General features: G+C 32.8%; 3 protein-coding genes across 6 annotated transcripts in view; 1 reads left to right on the top strand and 2 right to left on the bottom strand.

Annotated features, from left to right (window-relative positions):
• LOC129799377 (BLOC-1-related complex subunit 5) overlaps nucleotides 1-1,779 on the top strand; it is a 19,162-nt gene extending 17,383 nt beyond the window's left edge. For both annotated transcript variants that reach the window (XM_055843203.1, XM_055843202.1), the window contains exons 3-4: nucleotides 110-298; nucleotides 359-1,779. In XM_055843203.1, coding sequence (XP_055699178.1) covers nucleotides 110-298; nucleotides 359-574 — 405 coding nt within the window. In that variant the 3' untranslated portion in view covers nucleotides 575-1,779. The remainder of the gene's footprint in view (nucleotides 1-109; nucleotides 299-358) is intronic.
• On the bottom strand, nucleotides 1,224-11,425 carry LOC129799374 (putative fatty acyl-CoA reductase CG5065). Of its 2 annotated transcripts, none has more exons than XM_055843200.1 (5): nucleotides 10,703-11,425; nucleotides 8,416-8,594; nucleotides 7,806-8,353; nucleotides 3,407-4,206; nucleotides 1,224-1,643 (listed from the first exon to the last, which is right to left on the bottom strand). In XM_055843200.1, the coding sequence occupies exons 2-5, from the start codon at nucleotides 8,516-8,518 to the stop codon at nucleotides 1,556-1,558; spliced, it is 1,539 nt and encodes a 512-aa protein (XP_055699175.1). In that variant the 5' UTR covers nucleotides 8,519-8,594; nucleotides 10,703-11,425; the 3' UTR covers nucleotides 1,224-1,555. The 2 variants fall into 2 exon arrangements, with proteins under 2 accessions (XP_055699175.1, XP_055699174.1); XM_055843199.1 differs by having other exon boundaries at nucleotides 10,743-11,425.
• On the bottom strand, nucleotides 11,426-18,487 carry LOC129799372 (sodium-independent sulfate anion transporter-like). 2 transcript variants are annotated; one of them, XM_055843193.1, is made up of 5 exons: nucleotides 17,680-18,487; nucleotides 16,887-17,563; nucleotides 12,523-12,856; nucleotides 12,009-12,457; nucleotides 11,426-11,943 (listed from the first exon to the last, which is right to left on the bottom strand). In XM_055843193.1, the coding sequence occupies exons 1-5, from the start codon at nucleotides 17,699-17,701 to the stop codon at nucleotides 11,497-11,499; spliced, it is 1,929 nt and encodes a 642-aa protein (XP_055699168.1). In that variant the 5' UTR covers nucleotides 17,702-18,487; the 3' UTR covers nucleotides 11,426-11,496. The 2 variants fall into 2 exon arrangements, with proteins under 2 accessions (XP_055699168.1, XP_055699169.1); XM_055843194.1 differs by having other exon boundaries at nucleotides 17,906-18,487.

Raw genomic sequence — 18,487 nt, 5'->3', positions numbered from 1 at the left:
TTCTTCTTTGACCCCTTGATTTTTATATAATTTAATAATTTCCAATTTGAATTTATGCTAAACGTGATTGAGATGGGTGCTGATTGAGTGGGTGATCAATCTCTTGCAGAGCATTCCTATGTTCTTACCTGTGATGCGTGGCACCTTGTCCTTGCCAGCTAATCGTGATCCGGAAGTCCTAGAGCGCCTTCAGCCAGTGCATCTGAGCAATATGTGTCGTCGTGTTCAGGTACATTATAGTGTAATGGCCAATCGAGTGGCAACAGATCAGGCGCAACTTACAACTAAAGTCAAAGAGGTAATGACATAAAGATTTTTCCATGGTGTCTGGTGATTATAAAGGATTTTTTCTATGTAGATTGATAGTGAAATAGGCAGAATACACAGTGCCATGTGTGAGAGACAGAAATTATATGCTTCTTATGCTGAAAACTTCTCAAAGCTGCATACAATTTCGCAACAACTCAGTAGATGCAACGCAATACTTAATGAAACCATTGCCAGTGCGGAGGCACTCAACAATTTTTTAGAAATTGAGGATAGATTAGAACCATTTGTGTGGACAACACATTAATAAAATTATAGAAAAGTGCGCTTTTGAAAATGAAGTCCAAAAAAATTAATTTTTTCCTATTTTATTGGTTTTATAGGCTATTTTATTATTTCTTTATAAGACTCAAAAGACGTTAATTTATTTTATGTAATTTGTAGATTAGTGTACAAGTATTTATTTTTTCTTTTAGAAAATATCAACAAGTTTTATCGGCATCTTTGACAAGTTACTAAATTATTGAATTAAATAAGTCATTACAAGTTTGTGCAAATAAAAATAATACTCTTATGAGTATCATGCGCGGAAATGCAATGATTTCTTTATAGTGCTCCGATTCAATATGTTAACGGCACGCACTACTTTTATTTCATCTTTCTCTCCTAACTATTACTTTTATAAATGAGTTGTGTGGTGTCGATATGAAAAAAAAACCAGTTGTCACATATCTCTAATTATATGACAAATATGTACACTTTCTACATAAAAGCATGTCAAAAAATTATTGCAACATTCAACATCTTCATTAAAATGTAGTGTATATATTAGTGAATTAAAACCATACTGATCCAGATTCCTTTGGTCAACAATTTGCCCTGGTGAATTGCGAAATATTATGACCGATAATGTGTGCAATTTCCCGCGCAAAAGATGCAAAAAAAAATTCTCTCAATTGGATCATTGGGTTTGTGAAAGCTTTATTTGAAAACTCAATTACAATATTTTCCTTTTTCTCTTTGCTCACATTCTGTGCGATTTCAACAAATTAAAAGACTTAAATGCTACCAGAGAAAATTGCCTATCGTCACTTAATCTACCCTATCTCGTTTTCTCATGGAATATTTTCTTGAATTATTTCGTTACATGTCTAATTTCTTTTTCATTGGCGCCCGAAAACAACTCTATAATGCAAAACTTCTTTGCCTAAATTGACTATTTCTAAAGCTATTGCAACACAATCATACACGTGCTTCAGGTGAAGTGTCGAAAGGTATAATGCTCGTATCAAATGCGATACAAAATGGGTTTCAGGATAAAGTTGTATACCAGATATACTAGTCCAAATTGGAAGAAACGCTTAAGCCAGTAGAGTCTGAAAAAATACAAATGAAGTTAGTTAAATAAAGAAGTAAACAGGACTTAGGCGAAACAATATTTTATGAAAATATTGGCAGTCACGATTTTTGTTAATGTAAAATTAAATAAAAATGAACAATATTTTACTGAAACTTTTCTGTTTTTCTTAATTGTTTATTTTTAGAAAAAAAAAACTAATAAAAGCATAAAAAACTCTGATAAATAGGAACAAACATCAAAAAAATTAGGCCACGCCCCTTGAAGATATGGCTAATTAAATTTAAACGTCAAATTTTCAATATTTAATCGATGAAAAATATAAAACTCTAGTCACTTCCGATATTTCAATCTACATAGAAAAAAAAAGAATATTTCAAAAAATTGTTCGTAAATGTTTGTCGATTCCTACTGAGGACTTACAAAATGCTCATAAATCGTATAATCCACTGAAAAGTTCATAAATATTGTTCGTAACATGATCAATTGACGAGCATTTTATGTTGATTTACAACCATTTGTAAACTTTTGTTTATCTAGTAAAAATTTACGAACAAATAACAAAATTATACGAAGGATACGAAAAGGATAAAGTGTAGAATAATTTCCCTTGGCATACAAAAAGCACGCGTACAATCACTGAAAATTTTGAACAATCTCCTACCGATTTTTCTACAGCCAAAAAATATTAGATAGGGGAAATGCTCATAATTTTGTCCAGTTTCTTATTTTGGACACTTTGAGGATAACATTGGACACTAAAAATAAATTGATTAAAATGATGGATTTTTATTCCAATATTTGATTAATAATGAATTCTATCTAAATATTTATTCTTTTTGGAAGATTTTAACACTAAATACGTTAAAATTTGAATATGATTTGAGTTGAAATTGCTTTGTTGAAAATTCAGTGTGAGCAATTGCTTACGAGAAATATGACAGAACTTCGTGGCTTACTTCAGTCTTATTTAGTTTTGGTGAAGCACTAACAAAGTTTGTTCGCTGTTTTTGAGTGATATTATTGAATATTCATTGAATATTGTGTTGATTCACGTTACTGATGATTTGTACATTTGACCTGAAGTGAGATTTGCCTTGTGAATTATATTTTTCGTGTGAAAAATGGGAAATTTTTTAAGACATTCACCAGTGAGGTGATGATTCTTATTTTGGACAGGTGTTTTTCTCACGAAATTTCGTGAAGTTTTAGCTTTTGTGATGACTAGGTTGGACAAATGCCTGGAGAAACAAAGGAGCATCATCTCTACGAAAGAGATGTAGCGAGAAATGCCCTGAAAGGCTCCCGGAAAGGTCAGGGAATGAGCGAATCCGCACGTACTTGGAGCACCGAAGTCAACTCACTTTAATGAATGATATGGAAAGTTTCCGGGCACTTGTGACATTTTACGTTTCCCTTACATGAACAGGAAGAGGACTTGGTAAGATTGGTTCATCAAATGAAGAACAATGGGCATCCTATTGAGGCGGATTAGCGGTCCAAATTTACAGCCAAGTTGGACAAATTAATAAACAAGTTGTCCAAAATAAGAGCCAAGGTCAGCTCTACATATCAATTCATTTTTAAACGTATTAAAACTAATTTTAATAAAAATAAGACGATAAATAGCTTGCTAAGTTTCTAAACATCCCTTCTGAAAAGAGAGTAACAAGAAATGTCAATTAGTATAGAAAATATCGCACTTCAAACTTGGAACTTCGATGCTTATAAGCAGACTGTCCAAAATTATAAGCACTTCCCCTATGCGTTGCGTAGACTTACCGGTTAAGTTTTTTCCTTGCTTTTTTCATGCTTTCCAATCCATCTTTTAGCACAAACTGCCTGATACCCAGCATGTAGGATTCGACGTAAGAGTCCCAGTCCATGTTTGTCATGTCACAATTAAATTCTTGTCCATCCTTGGCTTCTTTAACTGTTCTCATCAATTGTCGAAAGTTACCATTGTCGAATATCCACTCGTGCATCGCAAAAAACTCTCCTGTATTCGCTGCTGCCTGGAATCTTTTGGCAATCTTCATCATTAGGGGTTTTGAGCCTTGAGCCCGAAGGATCAGATCGAAAATGTACGCCGGCAGGAAATGAAGAAACAATTCGACAATTTTATGAACTAGGCGATTTGTGCGATAACTGAAGCCCGGGTAGAGCATGACGTATTTTGTGGGATTCCGGCATGCCCATTTTTCTGTGATTCTCCCATAATCATACCATATGACAGGGTTTATCTGACCCGATGTACAATTGTAGACGGTGATAGAGCTTTTCTTGTAATTGCATACATTTGCCCAGGCTGCGGTGATGAGGGTATTGCTGACAATGTCCACTGGGATGAGGTCCATTATACATTTTTGATCACACATAATGCTGCTAATTGTTCCACGACCAATCTCCATCATAATCCCAGTGATACCGTAGACATTGTCCACCCAGCCAGGGAATGGTTCTTTAATGGATCCTGTAACAATTGACGGCCTTACTATGCAAACGGGAATTTTGTTTGTGTACTCTGCGACAACTTCTTCAGCCATTGATTTGGTCAGGGTATAGGTGTTGGGATGAGTTCCCTGGTGAAGAAAAAGAACAATTTTAATTATACCTTCTTAAGCGATCTTCACAGAAGAGGTTGTGAGTTAAATCTAGATCTCGAAAGTCTCAAACTTATAAACAACTAGCATTCGCAGTGATTTTTAAAATGTTATAAATCAATTGTCCTTAATCTTTAAGGACAAATAGGATATCCATTTGTAGAAAAATAATCTTTTAGTGCTTTTACTTTTACTTCTAGGAGCAAAAAATAATTAAATAATGCAATGTGTACCAGGTAAGTCATATTAATAAACCTTAGGTCTGAGGACCGGATTAGATTTAAAGATCTTATCTTTGATTATATACTTACTGTGTTATCACACTTGCACATTAAAATTTTAATATGATTCACATTAATTGTCGCTGGTGAGAGTCCAAATGCGTAATTTGTGTGTTTGAATCATTTTATATTCAAAATTTGATCTATTTGTTGATAAAAAGGTAGACTTGGCCTGCAAAATTTGATATAAATTGATTTATAGCATTAATGCGAAAAATTAATGCGATTTTCTCTTTAATTTTTTAATGTGAAAAATATTTATGCTTTAGGTAAATTTAAACTTATTTTTGCAGGCCAAGTCCACTTCTTTAACAATAAATAGAAAAACTCCAAATATTAAGTGACTCAAAGACACAAATAACATATTTGGACGCTCACAAGCGACAATTAATGTGAATCACATTAAAATATTAATGTGCAAGTGTGATAACGCGGTTAAAATGAATTGACATTATATTTTAGATTACAATAATTAGATTCATTATTTTTTAATTCATTGGAAAATCCATAGACCGCCAACAGATTCATGTTCAGGGTGTTCAAATTATCATGCAAAAACACACCAATACCTACAAAAATTTTAGAAAGTAAGTCTATGAAAAAATATCTCCTGAAGGGAAAAAATTTTAAAAACAGGCTTCAAAATTTTAATATTTTTTATTTTCTATATTTCTTACTTAAAAAATCTAAATATTCGAGAACTGGGCTAAATCGACTAAACCTTTAGCCTGGAAACCGCTTCACTAAAGGGAAAATTAACCCATTCCTTCCCATGGTATTATACATCATACGCAAATTGAGTGATTTTAGATGATTTAGTCCTGGGCAATTTTTATCCGAATTGCTGTCGTTTTAGTAACTTTAGTTCTTCAATTACTTGGGAAATATAGTCCGACAGAGATGAAAATACATTTTGTTATTTTTTTTTTTTTTTGGTTCGGGGACGGTCATGCAAAAGTTTTACTCAAAATGGCGGACGGAAAATGCGACATCCTGTCAAATTTGTTAAAATTGGCCTCTTTCCTGATTTGAATTCTAGTTGCTAATTTGTTTTCTTGGATAGTTACTCTATAAATCAATAGGGAAGACTGGGGCAAAAAGTCACAAATCGAAAAATTCAAAATTCAATATCTTTCAAGATAAAACAGATAGCGACTCAAATTTTTTTCTATAGATAGCTTCCATAGACCTTCTTCAATGTCGTAAGTTTCTTAGAATTCGAACAAGAAATTTAGAAAAAAAAATATTGAAATTTTTAGCCCTTCTTTTCAAATATTTTCCTTGCAGAAGATAACAATTATTACATACATATTTTCCAAAATTGATGCACTGGTGAATATTTTCTAAAGAATTTGGATTTTTTGAATACGAATCCGCTATCTATTTTAGAATTTCCCAAAAGTTCTTTTCTCCAGAAATCCTTTTATTAAAAATGGCCACTTGGGGTAAAAAGTAACAAAAAGTATAAAGCAAAAAGTAACAAAAAAAGCGAAGCAATTTCTGATGTCTCACGGCGAAAAGAAAAGTCATTATCATGTCTCGCCTCTTGTTGTTTGCATTGGTCAAACGATTTGCAGTCTTTTGTGTGTTTTCTCTAAAATAGCTTGAAAAGCGCTTTTCTCGTTTTCCCAATTTTCTCGCAGAGAAAACGGTGTTTTACAAAGGTGTAGATGAATAAATTTTCTATGAAAATATGTCCTCTAGGTATTTTTTCAAATTTACGGAAGCCTGTAATGAAGCAAATCGAAATATGATAATACCCAATGTCTGGTACTATTTGGCCCAGCATTTTTGAGAATAGTCACAAAATTACCTTTTAGAAATTGGCTCGATAAACGTATTTCCTTACAAAATAGAGGAAAATTACTTTCACAAAGTTGTAGAGCGGTAAATTTCCTATAAAACTGCGCTAATTAGAAATTTTTGAAGCGCTCGAATAGCCTGTAAAAAAATAAACATCCGTTTTGTGACTTTTTGCCCCAGACTCCCATAGAGTTTGTAATGTATTTGTACAGAATTTAAATTCAGTGACTGTTAAGACGTGTGTTTGACAGAGGTTCCCCGCGACCCCTTAATAGGTAAAAAAAAATTGTTTTTAAAACATTGATCTATTAATCTGTAGGAAACTAATCCCAAAATATGAACATTCTATTTTAAGTATTTCTGATTCATTGAATGAATGGGTTAATATCTTGAGCAATATTGGAGTATATTTTTTCATCATTGTTCATTCAAAAAATTTCATCTTTTGTTTACTATATACGCTTTTAAAAAACGAGACTAGAATTATTTTTAGGTAGAGCTTAATCTCTATAATACATGATCTGGGGAAGTTTCATGCAGCAGAAGGTTTTTCAATACTAATTTGTTAAATTTTATGACATATTCAAAGTCCACACATAAAACATCACATTTCCCATATTTTATTATTCCAAAATTTTATATTTTAAAAAATCATGCATGCTTGGAACTATCCCACTTCTCTCCTATTATTATCTTTCTACAAAATATGGAAAAGGAAATTATTTGGATTTCCCTTCGTGACTTAAAAAACTCTAGCTTAAATCTAAACGTTGATCCATCTGTTCTAAAGTACAGTGAGACCTCGATAGAGTCAACAGCTATTTTTTTACTCTACGGACTCCGATAGTGTCAACTTGGACCCAAATTGACTCCGAGACAGTCAACTTTTCTTGTATTATTGAACTAATAATATTATATGGTTTAAAGAAAAGAAAACGTGTTAATTTATTTTAACTTACATTTTTAATTTAAAATGTCAGTATCTCAAAAGAAAATTTGGATCAAAAACAAAAATAAGCAACAGAAAATCAAAAATTTTTAAGCAAAACAATTTTTAAGTAAATTCATTAAAAAAAAATCGCTTGCGTGTATGCAAATTTTCTTGATGCATAATGCCATTTCGCGCATTTTTTCGGTCCCGAAAATGTGCATAATCCCGGTACTGAGTGTATTTACTAATAATAATAATATTCTTAAAAATCATTCCTTAACCTGCCATTTTTTCCTAAACACACGACTTTTTTGGGCCAGAGATTAATTTAATAAATGGAATAATTTAATAAAATATTCTACTATCGTGTTGAATTTATCAATGATCTAGTACAAACATAAAATAATACCTCTTTATATCAAAATTTCACATATTAAATGATTTTTTCGGACTCCGATAGAGTCAACGAATCCAATAGAGTCAACAGGCCTGGAAATAATTAGTTGACTCTATCGAGGTCCCACTGTATTTTAAAAATTAAAAATCGTAAAATCAAAGCTTACCTGCAATCGATCCGCAAATGAATCAACTATCTCTTTTGGTAGAACTTTGATGCACTTGATGAAGGTATCCTTATCTAATGGTCCTTTGGTCGCGTACACTGTCTCTCCAACGTATTTCAAGCCTGGGTTACTGTAGGCCGTTGAAACATGCACCACACTCTTTAGTTTCTTCATTTTACAACACAAATCCATCATTCTCTGAGTGCCCAGTGTGTTGAGACAAGCAGCATCCCTAAGACTCTCATTGAATTTCACTGTGGCTGCTACATGGAAGACCATAGTAACATTCTCCACCACCTTTGTCATGTTTGAGTCATCGAGTCCAAATGAAGCGTCATTGATATCTCCAGCAATGCAGGTCATCTTGTCAAGGGCAAGGGGATCACGTGCGCGAACGCGATCAAAGACGGGATTTTTTATGAACTCTTTGAAACGCTGTTCACTGCTGAGGCCACGGTTTGATCTGAGAAGTACGTAAATGGCTCTAATGTCATCACAACTGAAGAGTAGTTTCTCAATTAGGACCTTTCCAAGGAAACCTGTGCCACCTGTAAGCAAAAAAAATCACTGGAATAGCACGAAAAGTGAATTTACAAATCACCTTTCGTACCTGTTACAAAAACCACTGCATCTCGATAGAATTCTCTGATACTGTTGAAATCTCTATCGTCGTCTGTGTTGTTATTCATAAAAATTTCCGTTTCGGCATCCATTTTTATGATCTTCCCGAAAATCCGATCTCAAAAGATACCTTTTAGCTGTTTTAAAATGATCCTCCTAAAAAATCCCCTAATTGAAAATGAAAGAAAACTGAAATGCTTGAAAAAAATTCTCTATCGATTTCGTAACCCAAAATATGAATCTCCAAGAGTCGCGTGAAAGTCTTTTACTTGAAGCAGACTCTTGCTCATTTTTCTCCATCACCCAACATTTCTCTCACAGTCACATAATGCAATAGATATGCGGCTGCTGGTTTTCTTTCATAGTTGCAATTGCAATTAATAGGAGTGCATTGAAAAACTCTCACTTTGGTATACTGTGTGTGAATATCGTTGCGCGCCAAGTTACAATAACCATCAACTCTGCACCACGTTTTATTACACTCCCAATCAAAAATTTCATTGCACCTCTTGAGCTCAATTGGGCGAATTATTCCTCAGGATCTTACATAAGTGTTTTCATTGTCCTCATGGGTTTTCTGTATCTCAACTGTCGATTTTGAAACGTAGAGCTCTTGCCAATTTAATTGGTAGTGCTGTTCTTTTCTTTTTTTTCTTAAAATTCTCTTTGAAATGCATTCAATTGTGTGAAAATGTTATTTTGCAAAATATTTCAGAAAATTCAAGAATTGTTTTTGCAATTGAAACACGAAATATTTCTGCTGTATTTAATTGCCATTGAATGAACTTTGAACTTTTTATTTAAGCACCAAACTCCTTAATAATCCATATTTTTGTTCCTTCAATAGTGCTTAAATTTTGCCAAAATATTTCTCGCAACGACCTGATTTCTATTTTAAATTTAAAAATAAATGTAACATTATTAAAGAGGTGTAGAACCACGGCACGAAAATCAGCAATCTCTTTATTGAATTGTGCTTATCTTCGGAAAAGGGTAACGTCGATCACTGAATGCATACCGCTTAAACGACAGTTATCGATTAAGTTTCACGCTTTTGGCTGGCATAAAAGTTATTATTTGCAATTCACTATGGAAAGTCACTTTTGCACTACACCCGAGGTTGTATCACTCACAATCAGTTTAAAAAACCAACTTCAAATCTAAAGTATTTTATTACAACTATTTTTAAAATGTTTAAAAAAAAATATTAAGTAATCTCAATTACAGATTTAACATGTTAAAAGTATAGATAGACAAATATTTAAAATGTGTACAATTAGAATTAAAATAAATAAACAAAGTGATCTAATGAATTTTAGTGATTAAAAAAAAAGGAAAAACTGAAATATTCAAAATGACTAGGTATAGAAAAGCCTAAATAAGGACCTTGTCCAAATGGGATATTTTCTTCCTAAATCCAATATGAACGGATTTTCAATATATCTGGAGCATAAAGAATCAAATTATAAAATTGTAAACAATTTAGTCCTCCTAGTCCTCTGTTTATTAAGGAAAAATTCTCAAGTCTAATTAGAATTGGGGAAAAAAATTATTTGGAGCAGGTTCGGAATTAGGCTTTTCTACTGTAAATACAAAGAACATAAAAAAAAATATGAAAACCGATTCTACATATTTCTTTCAAAAACGTTATTTGCAAATTAATCAATTTATACTTTATCATAGGATTTTTGCATTAGATTTCTTTTACATATTTCTCAGGCATGTGGAAATACTACAATAATACGAATTAATGTAATAAAATCAATCCCAGCAAAATGAATATTTCTGCAGTGCAATGCACAAGCAAAGAAGTAATTTATGCTCTCTCAAAGAATTTTTTTGCCTTGAAAATTTACTCATAAAATTTCAGCTTGATAAGACTTCATAAAGCTTTTAACCGTCAACACTAAAAGTAATTGCTTTTTGATTGTTTTTCTCTTATCGCATTCATCATGGACTCGAAGAAAACAATCAATATTCAATAGAAAATTTGTCACGATAATTGCATTAGCGAGTGTATGGATTATGGGCGGTTTTTACCGGAGATGAAAAAGTGTACATCTCAATAAAACTGTTGAGCCGCGACGGGTTGTCTTCCGGAAATTCACATAATCCAGTTTGTTTTGTATGCACTGTGTTACTGTGAGAGTTGCACAATTATTTATGGCCAACGTAGACAATTTAATTTTAAAATGCACTATTCTTTGATGTAAAAATTCCAAAAATTGCCCTTCTTATGAGACAACTCTTGCAATCTTTGCAATCTCACACATTACATAAGAGCTTTCGTGGAAATTCTCCTCTTGAGGTATTTACCAAAGATTTGAAATGGAAAAGCAGGGCAAATTAAAATTGCTTTTCGTTTTTTTTTTATAAAAATTCTAACTTGAATTTTCAAAAATCAAACTTCCAATATGAATTTCTTTTCCAGGAAGAATATCAAAAATATTGATCTCGATGAATATCCATGATGTTTCGAAATTTCAAGAAAAAAAAACTTCACTTTTCCCTATCACTGCACTTTTTCACTATTCACTCTCGATGATTTATTCAACTGATTTCTCTGAAGTTCGGATGAGGACTAAAAGATTTGCTGCAACTGCATCTTTGCCAGAGATCTCGAGCTAAATGTTGGTGTTTCAAGGAAGGGATGCATGCGTTGTTGGTGGTGTGTTATTATAAGAAATGCATTTTGGCGGGAGATTTTCTCATTGAGGGGAAAATTTTCTCTCAATTCTGGGCGAGAAAATTACAGTCGTGCCATAATCCGTGCAAACTGGACTATGATGCAAGTTAAACTATTTTAATTAGAACTTTTCAGACTGATACCTCAGGTGAAATTTAATTGGCATTTTTTTTCCTTACTCTTTTTTATCTTATCAGACTTTTTTGAATGATATAGTAATGTTGGGAAAGAGACTGATTGAGTACTTTGTGGGTTGTACGTTGTCTTGAAATAAAAAAAAAGGAAAACAGAAGAGTGACACAATTCTACGGAATTTTTTTATGATTTTAAGTTCTTTATTTCAATAACCATCTCTGTTATCACTCTTTTTATTCAAACAAATTATTATTCTGTCGAATCTCTCCTAACTTGCTGACTTTCGTCAACTGTAATCAGGGGATCAACTTTATATCCCAAATCTATTGACGCTCTTATATGCTGCATTAGAGGAATCGTACCATTTCGAATGCCCTCTTGAGTTAGAATCTCCTGCAATTTACTGTCTTTGTTACAGAAAATAATATCATAGTTCGTGTCAATGTACTTTTGGAGGGAAACTTCCAAGTTCTGAAGAATAAGAAGTTGTTTGTGATTGTTAACGTCCGCAGCAATATTTCCTATTCCTTTGGCAGAAGTAAAGTCCAGTCCTGTGAATTTGCTGCAATCAATCACCACAGGAACATGGAATTCTGCAGCTGCTGTTGCCCTATTAGTCCTTTCACGGAGATAGTCAATTCCAGGAAAATACAATCCAGCATTTGGAGTAATTCTGATATATTGATTTCCTTCAAGCTGCAAAAAGAAAGTTTAGGCATTAAGTTTATGTTAAATACTTAAAGAGACAACCTTCACTATACCTCCTCGACTTTGACCGAAGTCTTTGGTCTGGCCCACATTGATAGTAAGTGGAAACAAGTTAGTGCAACACCAACAAGAAGTCCTATCTCAACGCCCAGAACTAGACATGCAATCAAGCAGCCACACCATGAATAGAAATCACGTCGACTTTCCCGCCAAAGTCTTACTACCAGCTTCAAGTCGATCACGAAGATCACTGCACAGATCAATACAGCTGCAAGAGTGGCTTTGGGGATATATGCAAAGTATGGTGTCAGGAGACTTAGGGCTAGAACTATGATTATTCCTGTGTATAGTCCAGCCATAGGGGTTTGAACACCACTCGCATGACTAACAGCTGAACGTGTAAAGGCACCACAGGCTGGCATTGATTGGAAGCATGATCCTATGATATTGATGCAGCCAAGTGTTAACATTTCCTGTGAAGCATCAACTGTCGTTCCGGCAGCTATAAATTAGATATTTATATTAGATATTCATTTTTCGTGCATCAGGTTTACATTTTGGCCTTACTAAATGACTTGGCAATTGCAACGTTCATTAAGACAGCAACAAGTGGGATTACCACAATTCCAGCCCCAAGTTCTGAGCAAATTTCCAAGATGTTTAGAGTCCGATTGTGGTAGTCAATGTTAAAGGGTGGTAACTGAAATGTGGGTATACCAGGCTCTACTTTGCCGGAGAGTTTAAATGGAACTGACTCTCCTGAATCTACGATCCAGTAGTATGCAATAAAAGATGTAATCAAGACTGTTATAGCATTCCTAGAGATGCTAATGTACCACAGAAATTTCTTCAAGAAAGCTCCTAGTTTTGTATTCGTTGACACAGGAATATTGTTGAGGAACTACATAGGTATAAATTAATTAGTATAAGATTACTATTGGTATTAAATCAAATAAACTTCATTTTTTCATATAGATCACTTTTTGATACTTTCAAAAAATCATTTCGAGAAATTTTTTCAAGTCTATTAAACCTTTTAAATTGACACTTTCAGAGTGAAGTTTTATTTAGAATATCCTTGCAAAACTGTATTTATATGCCATTTTGTACACTACCCCTGTAACCATTTTGTAGTTTTATAGTGTTTATAATCGTCCACAATAATTAGATACAATCTAATTAAAAAATGATGAAGTAGTGTCAAATATATTTAGAGTTGAGGAATATTAGTTTTGAATGAAAAAAGTACTCGTACATAAGCCATATAATAGAATTAAAATCGTATAAACTAAAGAAAATTGGTGTTCATTGCAGTTTCATTTCTCAAAACTTTGATTCTAAAAAAAATACTGATTACAGAAAATCAAAATTGGTCCAAATTTTTTATTTAAAGACAACAAATATGTTCATTTTCCTATTTATTTATGTCAAAAAATAATCTGGGTGAAGGTAATAATTTATCCTGGTAAGTAAACTTTTATCACTATTACAAAAACAAGAATTAAAATCTTTCAAGATTAAAGAACACAGACTTGGAATTTATTTCCACTGATAGCCTTCATACCTAAAACTTTAAGGAATTCGAATAAAGGATAATTTAATATAAAAAAATATGTGTTTCTCTTATTATTTTATTAATTTAACATTCCCTCGCATGCGTCAGCCGTTATTATATCCTCTTTTTAATATCTGCATTTTATGCAAACGTGTTCTCTTGCATCCAAAGGCCCATCAAACCTAATAAAAAGGAAACTATTTTTCAGTTTTCCTTGTAAAAATTTTGCACATATTGCACTGCGACTTCAACAAATTTGCTCGCAGTTCTTGTATTATTTAACGCACAATTTCGAAATATATCAGACTAATAAAAGTTAATTCTCTTTAGATAAAAAATTGCCATTATGTTTCAGTATGCAAAAACTTAAGAATATCGAGGCCTCTGCTTGCATCAAATTCCGATACAAAATAAACGCAAAATTTCTTAATCTAATTACTTTTCGAAAGTTATTAATTGATATTACAATTGTTGTTATCATATTAGATTGTAAGATTAGTTTTCGATTTTGTATTGTCAAGATCAATGACAATATTTTCATTGACTTGCCGAGTGTAAGTTTCATTTTCGATTATATATCTTCATTGAAATCGATAACAACATTTATTCTACGATCACGAATTTTACTGAGGGCCAATTTTTGAATCTCTTACTCGCACCCGTCAGCTTTGTAGTGGCCGAGAGAAGTTGATTCGCATACCCCGTAGATTCTTGAGGACGTGTGCGAACTACTTAATGTTATAAATAAGTCGTAGCAGAAGGATTTGAATCTGCGCGGTGTGCGAATTGTTTTCTTTCGGCCACTAAACACCTAACGAGTGCGAGTGACAAAAATTGGCCCTCTGGCTTCTCCAGGTATCTTCATTTGCTTTTGACTTAATTAAAAAAAGACAGTATTTGCTTATTTTTCGTAAGCTTTTTACCTTCTTTAACCATTTTTCTTTCAATGGATTGAGTCTTCCTTTTTTAATTTAGAATTCATTATTTTATTATTAAAAAATTTATAATATAAAATAAAAAGGGGTAGCAAAACGTCCCAAGCTTTGCGAAGTGCCCGAACGCTTTTTTAAACGCTTTTAGACGCTAAGGTAGACTGGGGCAAAAAGTCACAAAACGGATGTTTTATTTTTTTACAGGCTATTCGAGCGCTTCAAAAATTTCTAATTAGCGCAGTTTTATAGGAAATTTACCGCTCTACAACTTTGTGAAAGTAATTTTCCTCTATTTTGTAAGGAAATACGTTTATCGAGCCAATTTCAAAAAGGTAATTTTATTACTATTCTCAAAAATGCTGGGGCAAATAGTACCAAACATTGGGTACTATCATATTTTGATTCGCTTCATTACGGGCTTCTGTAAATTTGAAAAAAATACATAGAGGACATATTTTCATAGAAAATTTATTCATCTACACCTTTGTAAAACACCGTTTTCTCTGCGAGAAAAGTGAGAAAACGAGAAAAGCGCTTTTCAAGCTATTTTAGAAAAAAACACACAAAAGACTGCAAATCGTTTGACCAATGCAAACAACAAGAGGCGAGACATGATAATGACGTTTCTTTTCACCGTGAGACATCAGAAATTGCTTCGCTTTTTTGTTACGTTTTGCTTTATACCTTTTGTTACTTTTTACCCCAAGTGGTCATTTTTAATAAAAGGATTTCTGGAGAAAAGAACTTTTGGGAAATTCTAAAATAGATAGCGGATTCGTATTCAAAAAATCCAAATTCTTTAGAAAATATTCACCAGTGCATCAATTTTGGAAAATATGTAGGTAATAATTGTTATCTTCTGCAAGGAAAATATTTGAAAAATAGGGCTAAAAATTTCGATATTTTTTATTATCTAAATTCCTTGTTCGAATTCTCAGAAACTACGACATTAAAGAAGGTCTATGGAGGCTATCTATAGAAAAAAAATTGAGCCGTTATCTTTTTTACCTTGGAAGATATTGAATTTTGAATTTTTCGATTTGTGACTTTTTGCCCCAGTCTCCCCTATCCCATAAAAGTACTTTCACATCATTTTCCGTTTTCCGGTTCTCAAATAATTTACACCAATTTGTAAATCACTCGAAAGATTCCATAAAATAATTTTAAGAGTAATAAAATTGATTTTCGGACATAAGTCGGACCGGTTCACAACCGATTTGAACCGATTTATAAATCACTCAAAACATTGCCCAAAATAACTGTAATAGAATTTCGAATTAAAATTAGTTGTCGGTTATGAACATGAACAGTTTTTTTTAATATATCAGAGGCATTAGTATAAAAATGTAATAAAAATCTTCCTTGACTTACTCTCACTTGTCTTACTTTATAAATGAAAAAAATCAGACAAAATATCATTGTGAGTATCGGCAAAAGTGTTAACTGCATTCTACGTATATTTTCGTAGAAAATGTTTTTTTTCTGAATTTTTTTTAACTATTCGAATATTTTCTGGCACTAGTTTAGAGATAGAGTTTGTAAATTATCACTTTTGTTTAACAAGTAATACAAGTAAAAGAAAAAATAAAAAATACCAAAATGTTCTCAATTAACTAAAACACTGATAAAAACGATAAAAATGGCAATATTTTGATAAGAAACTTAATCCTCTATACAACTTTGTTTAAGAATCTTAATGTTTTCGATCTTAATTTAAAAAAAGAGATTTTCAAGTAATTTCCTTAGTAATAAGAATCTCTTTCCTGTAACTTTTTTGCCTCTTCTAAACCAGTGAAAAGACTTTTCTTACCACGATCATCTTTTGGAAAATAGCTTGAAAAGCACATTTTACGTCAAGATAGAACAATTATGTATGGCTAAGACGTAGTGTAGAGGGTTAATTTTCCTGAAAAAATATGACAACGGTAATATTTTTTTCAATTAAGAATCAATAATAAGCGAATAAAAATCTATAAATTACTCATTGCCTGGCTGGCAATGTTTGCCTTAACATTTTATATATAGAATTCTCATAAAATCAACTTATAGTAGACCGCTGAATTTCAATTAAAAATGTGCTGATAAGAAATCTTTCAAGTCTTCCGGGAGATAATGAAAAATGAAATAAATATTCTTTCGGTCACAAGCCCAAGTTCGTAAGCTTTTTAATTGTTTTTTTTTATGGATTTCTTTACCAAATTAATATATTTTTAAGTTTAGATTGTAAAGACTCGAGTTGAGTTGGTCGAGCTTTAAAAGCATTACTACATAGATCTACAACTTGCACAATTAATAATTATTATGGTGACATGCATATAAATGTCTTGTGGTGCAAAGTCTATGATTTTAACTGCTCGAACTCCAAGAGAGAGCAGTTTTCACAATCTTTAATGTATCTTCAGTAATCCTTTTAGTTTTTAATTAAAAACTTTTTTTAATCTTACCCGAAGGCTGAGAAGAAAAATTATGCAGAAAAGTCCAAGAAGACTATCACCTAGTTTCACTTCAGATAATCTTCCAAACAACCCTATAATGTAATCGGCAAATCCTTTAGCTGAGTAGGTTATACCAAAAATCCCTTTTAATTGAGAAGCTATGATAATCAAAGAAGTGGCAGTTGTGAAGGCTGAAGTTACTGGTACTGAGATGAATTCCACTAAAAATTCAAGTTTCAAAACCCCCATTAGGAACTCCATAATTCCAGCAAGAAATGTTAGGATCACGATAAACTCCACGGGTTTGTCCATTGTAAACTGAAGAGTTAAGAGGGACATGAGATTAGTGGGTCCAATGGATACTTGAGGTATACTGCCGAAGATCACGTAGAGGAAGCTTCCGGCGAAAGCTGAGTACAGGCCATATTGCGAAGGTGCGTTGGCTAGAGCAGCATAGGCAATTGCTTGAGGAATCATAGTGAGACCAAGAGTAATCCCTGCAATCAAATCTGAGATCGCGGCTTTCGTGCTGTATGATTTTATCCATGAGAGAATATGGATACGTCGGATGATGGCAGCCTTAACTTTGTGATCACGCTTTTGAATCAGTGATCCACGACGGAGGAATGATGGACGGGGTGTAGATCCGACATTTTTCAGCCTTGCTCTATCCTCTGCATCAGGTACTGAGAGATGAAAAGGCATTTTTTTTTGTTTTTGAAAGATTTATCGCGCGCGTGATGGAAAATTATAAAGGTCACTTTGGCTAAAAATAATTAAAGAATACCTAACAAATATTTACCTACTAAATTTACTGTCTTCATATCTATAACAATTTACACTTAAAATGTTTGTATTAGCGCAGGAAAGACGTGAAAAAATACAATGAGCGTTATATAAGTGCTATCATGAAATTTTTTATGTGATTATTAGGAAACAGATCACAGGATAACACGACAGAATTTCACAAAATTTTTAAAGGAATAAACGTCACGTATCTAACACAGAACTCTATAAGTGCACAATACTTGTTTCGGGGTCAGCCTCCATTAATATATATCTTCCAATGTAACTAAATTGCAAATAAAAGATTATGTGGAGTCAGATGAACGTCTCTAAAGGAACTGAATCTTCGTGAGGCTGATAAATCACTGTGATCTCGATTTTTTATCAAATTTCCCGTAAAATGGTGCTATGTTGTTTGTCTTACGTTGATGGGGGGGGGGCTTTATGGTGACAACAGACTTAAATTGTAGCGATAAACATTCTCAAATTGTGAGGGAGAAGAATGAAATTTAAATTGCGATAATAAGTCCAAATTGCCATTCAATCTCATCATCTTCTATCATAATGGGTATTTTCGTAATATTGTCCACTAGCAATTTCCTCCTCATTCGTTTTCTTAAATGCCTGACGTCATCACTTCACGAAAACCCAAAACAAACACTTATTCAGTCCAGTAATTATTTTTTATAGAAAATATCACAGAGATGGAAATTAATGAATTTGAAATAATAGATTTAAAACTCAAAGTAAGACTCATCTGGAACATTTCTGTAGACAGAAGACGACTGAATCCAATGACGATGCGTACTCATGTTATTGCTGCT

This window comes from Phlebotomus papatasi, chromosome 1 (assembly GCF_024763615.1).
Source record: "Phlebotomus papatasi isolate M1 chromosome 1, Ppap_2.1, whole genome shotgun sequence".
Classification (NCBI taxonomy): domain Eukaryota; kingdom Metazoa; phylum Arthropoda; class Insecta; order Diptera; family Psychodidae; genus Phlebotomus; species Phlebotomus papatasi.
Note: the sequence above shows the minus strand (reverse complement) of the source record. Positions and strands in the feature narration are given on the sequence as shown.

Bases quoted from the DNA above. Each gene is read 5' to 3' on its own strand.
- LOC129799374 (XM_055843200.1), bottom strand. From the start codon at position 8,518: ATGGATGCCGAAACGGAAATTTTTATGAATAACAACACAGACGACGAT. The intron at 8,354-8,415 runs GTACGAAAGGTG...TTTTGCTTACAG, and splicing joins TGCAGTGGTTTTTGTAACAG to GTGGCACAGGTTTCCTTGGA. The intron at 1,644-3,406 runs GTAAGTCTACGC...GTATTTTTTCAG, and splicing joins GCAAGGAAAAAACTTAACCG to ACTCTACTGGCTTAAGCGTT.
- LOC129799372 (XM_055843193.1), bottom strand. From the start codon at position 17,701: ATGAAGACAGTAAATTTAGTAG. The intron at 12,857-16,886 runs GTAAGATTAAAA...ATACCTATGTAG, and splicing joins TTTTTCTTCTCAGCCTTCGG to TTCCTCAACAATATTCCTGT. The intron at 12,458-12,522 runs GTAAGGCCAAAA...TCTAATTTATAG, and splicing joins TGCAATTGCCAAGTCATTTA to CTGCCGGAACGACAGTTGAT.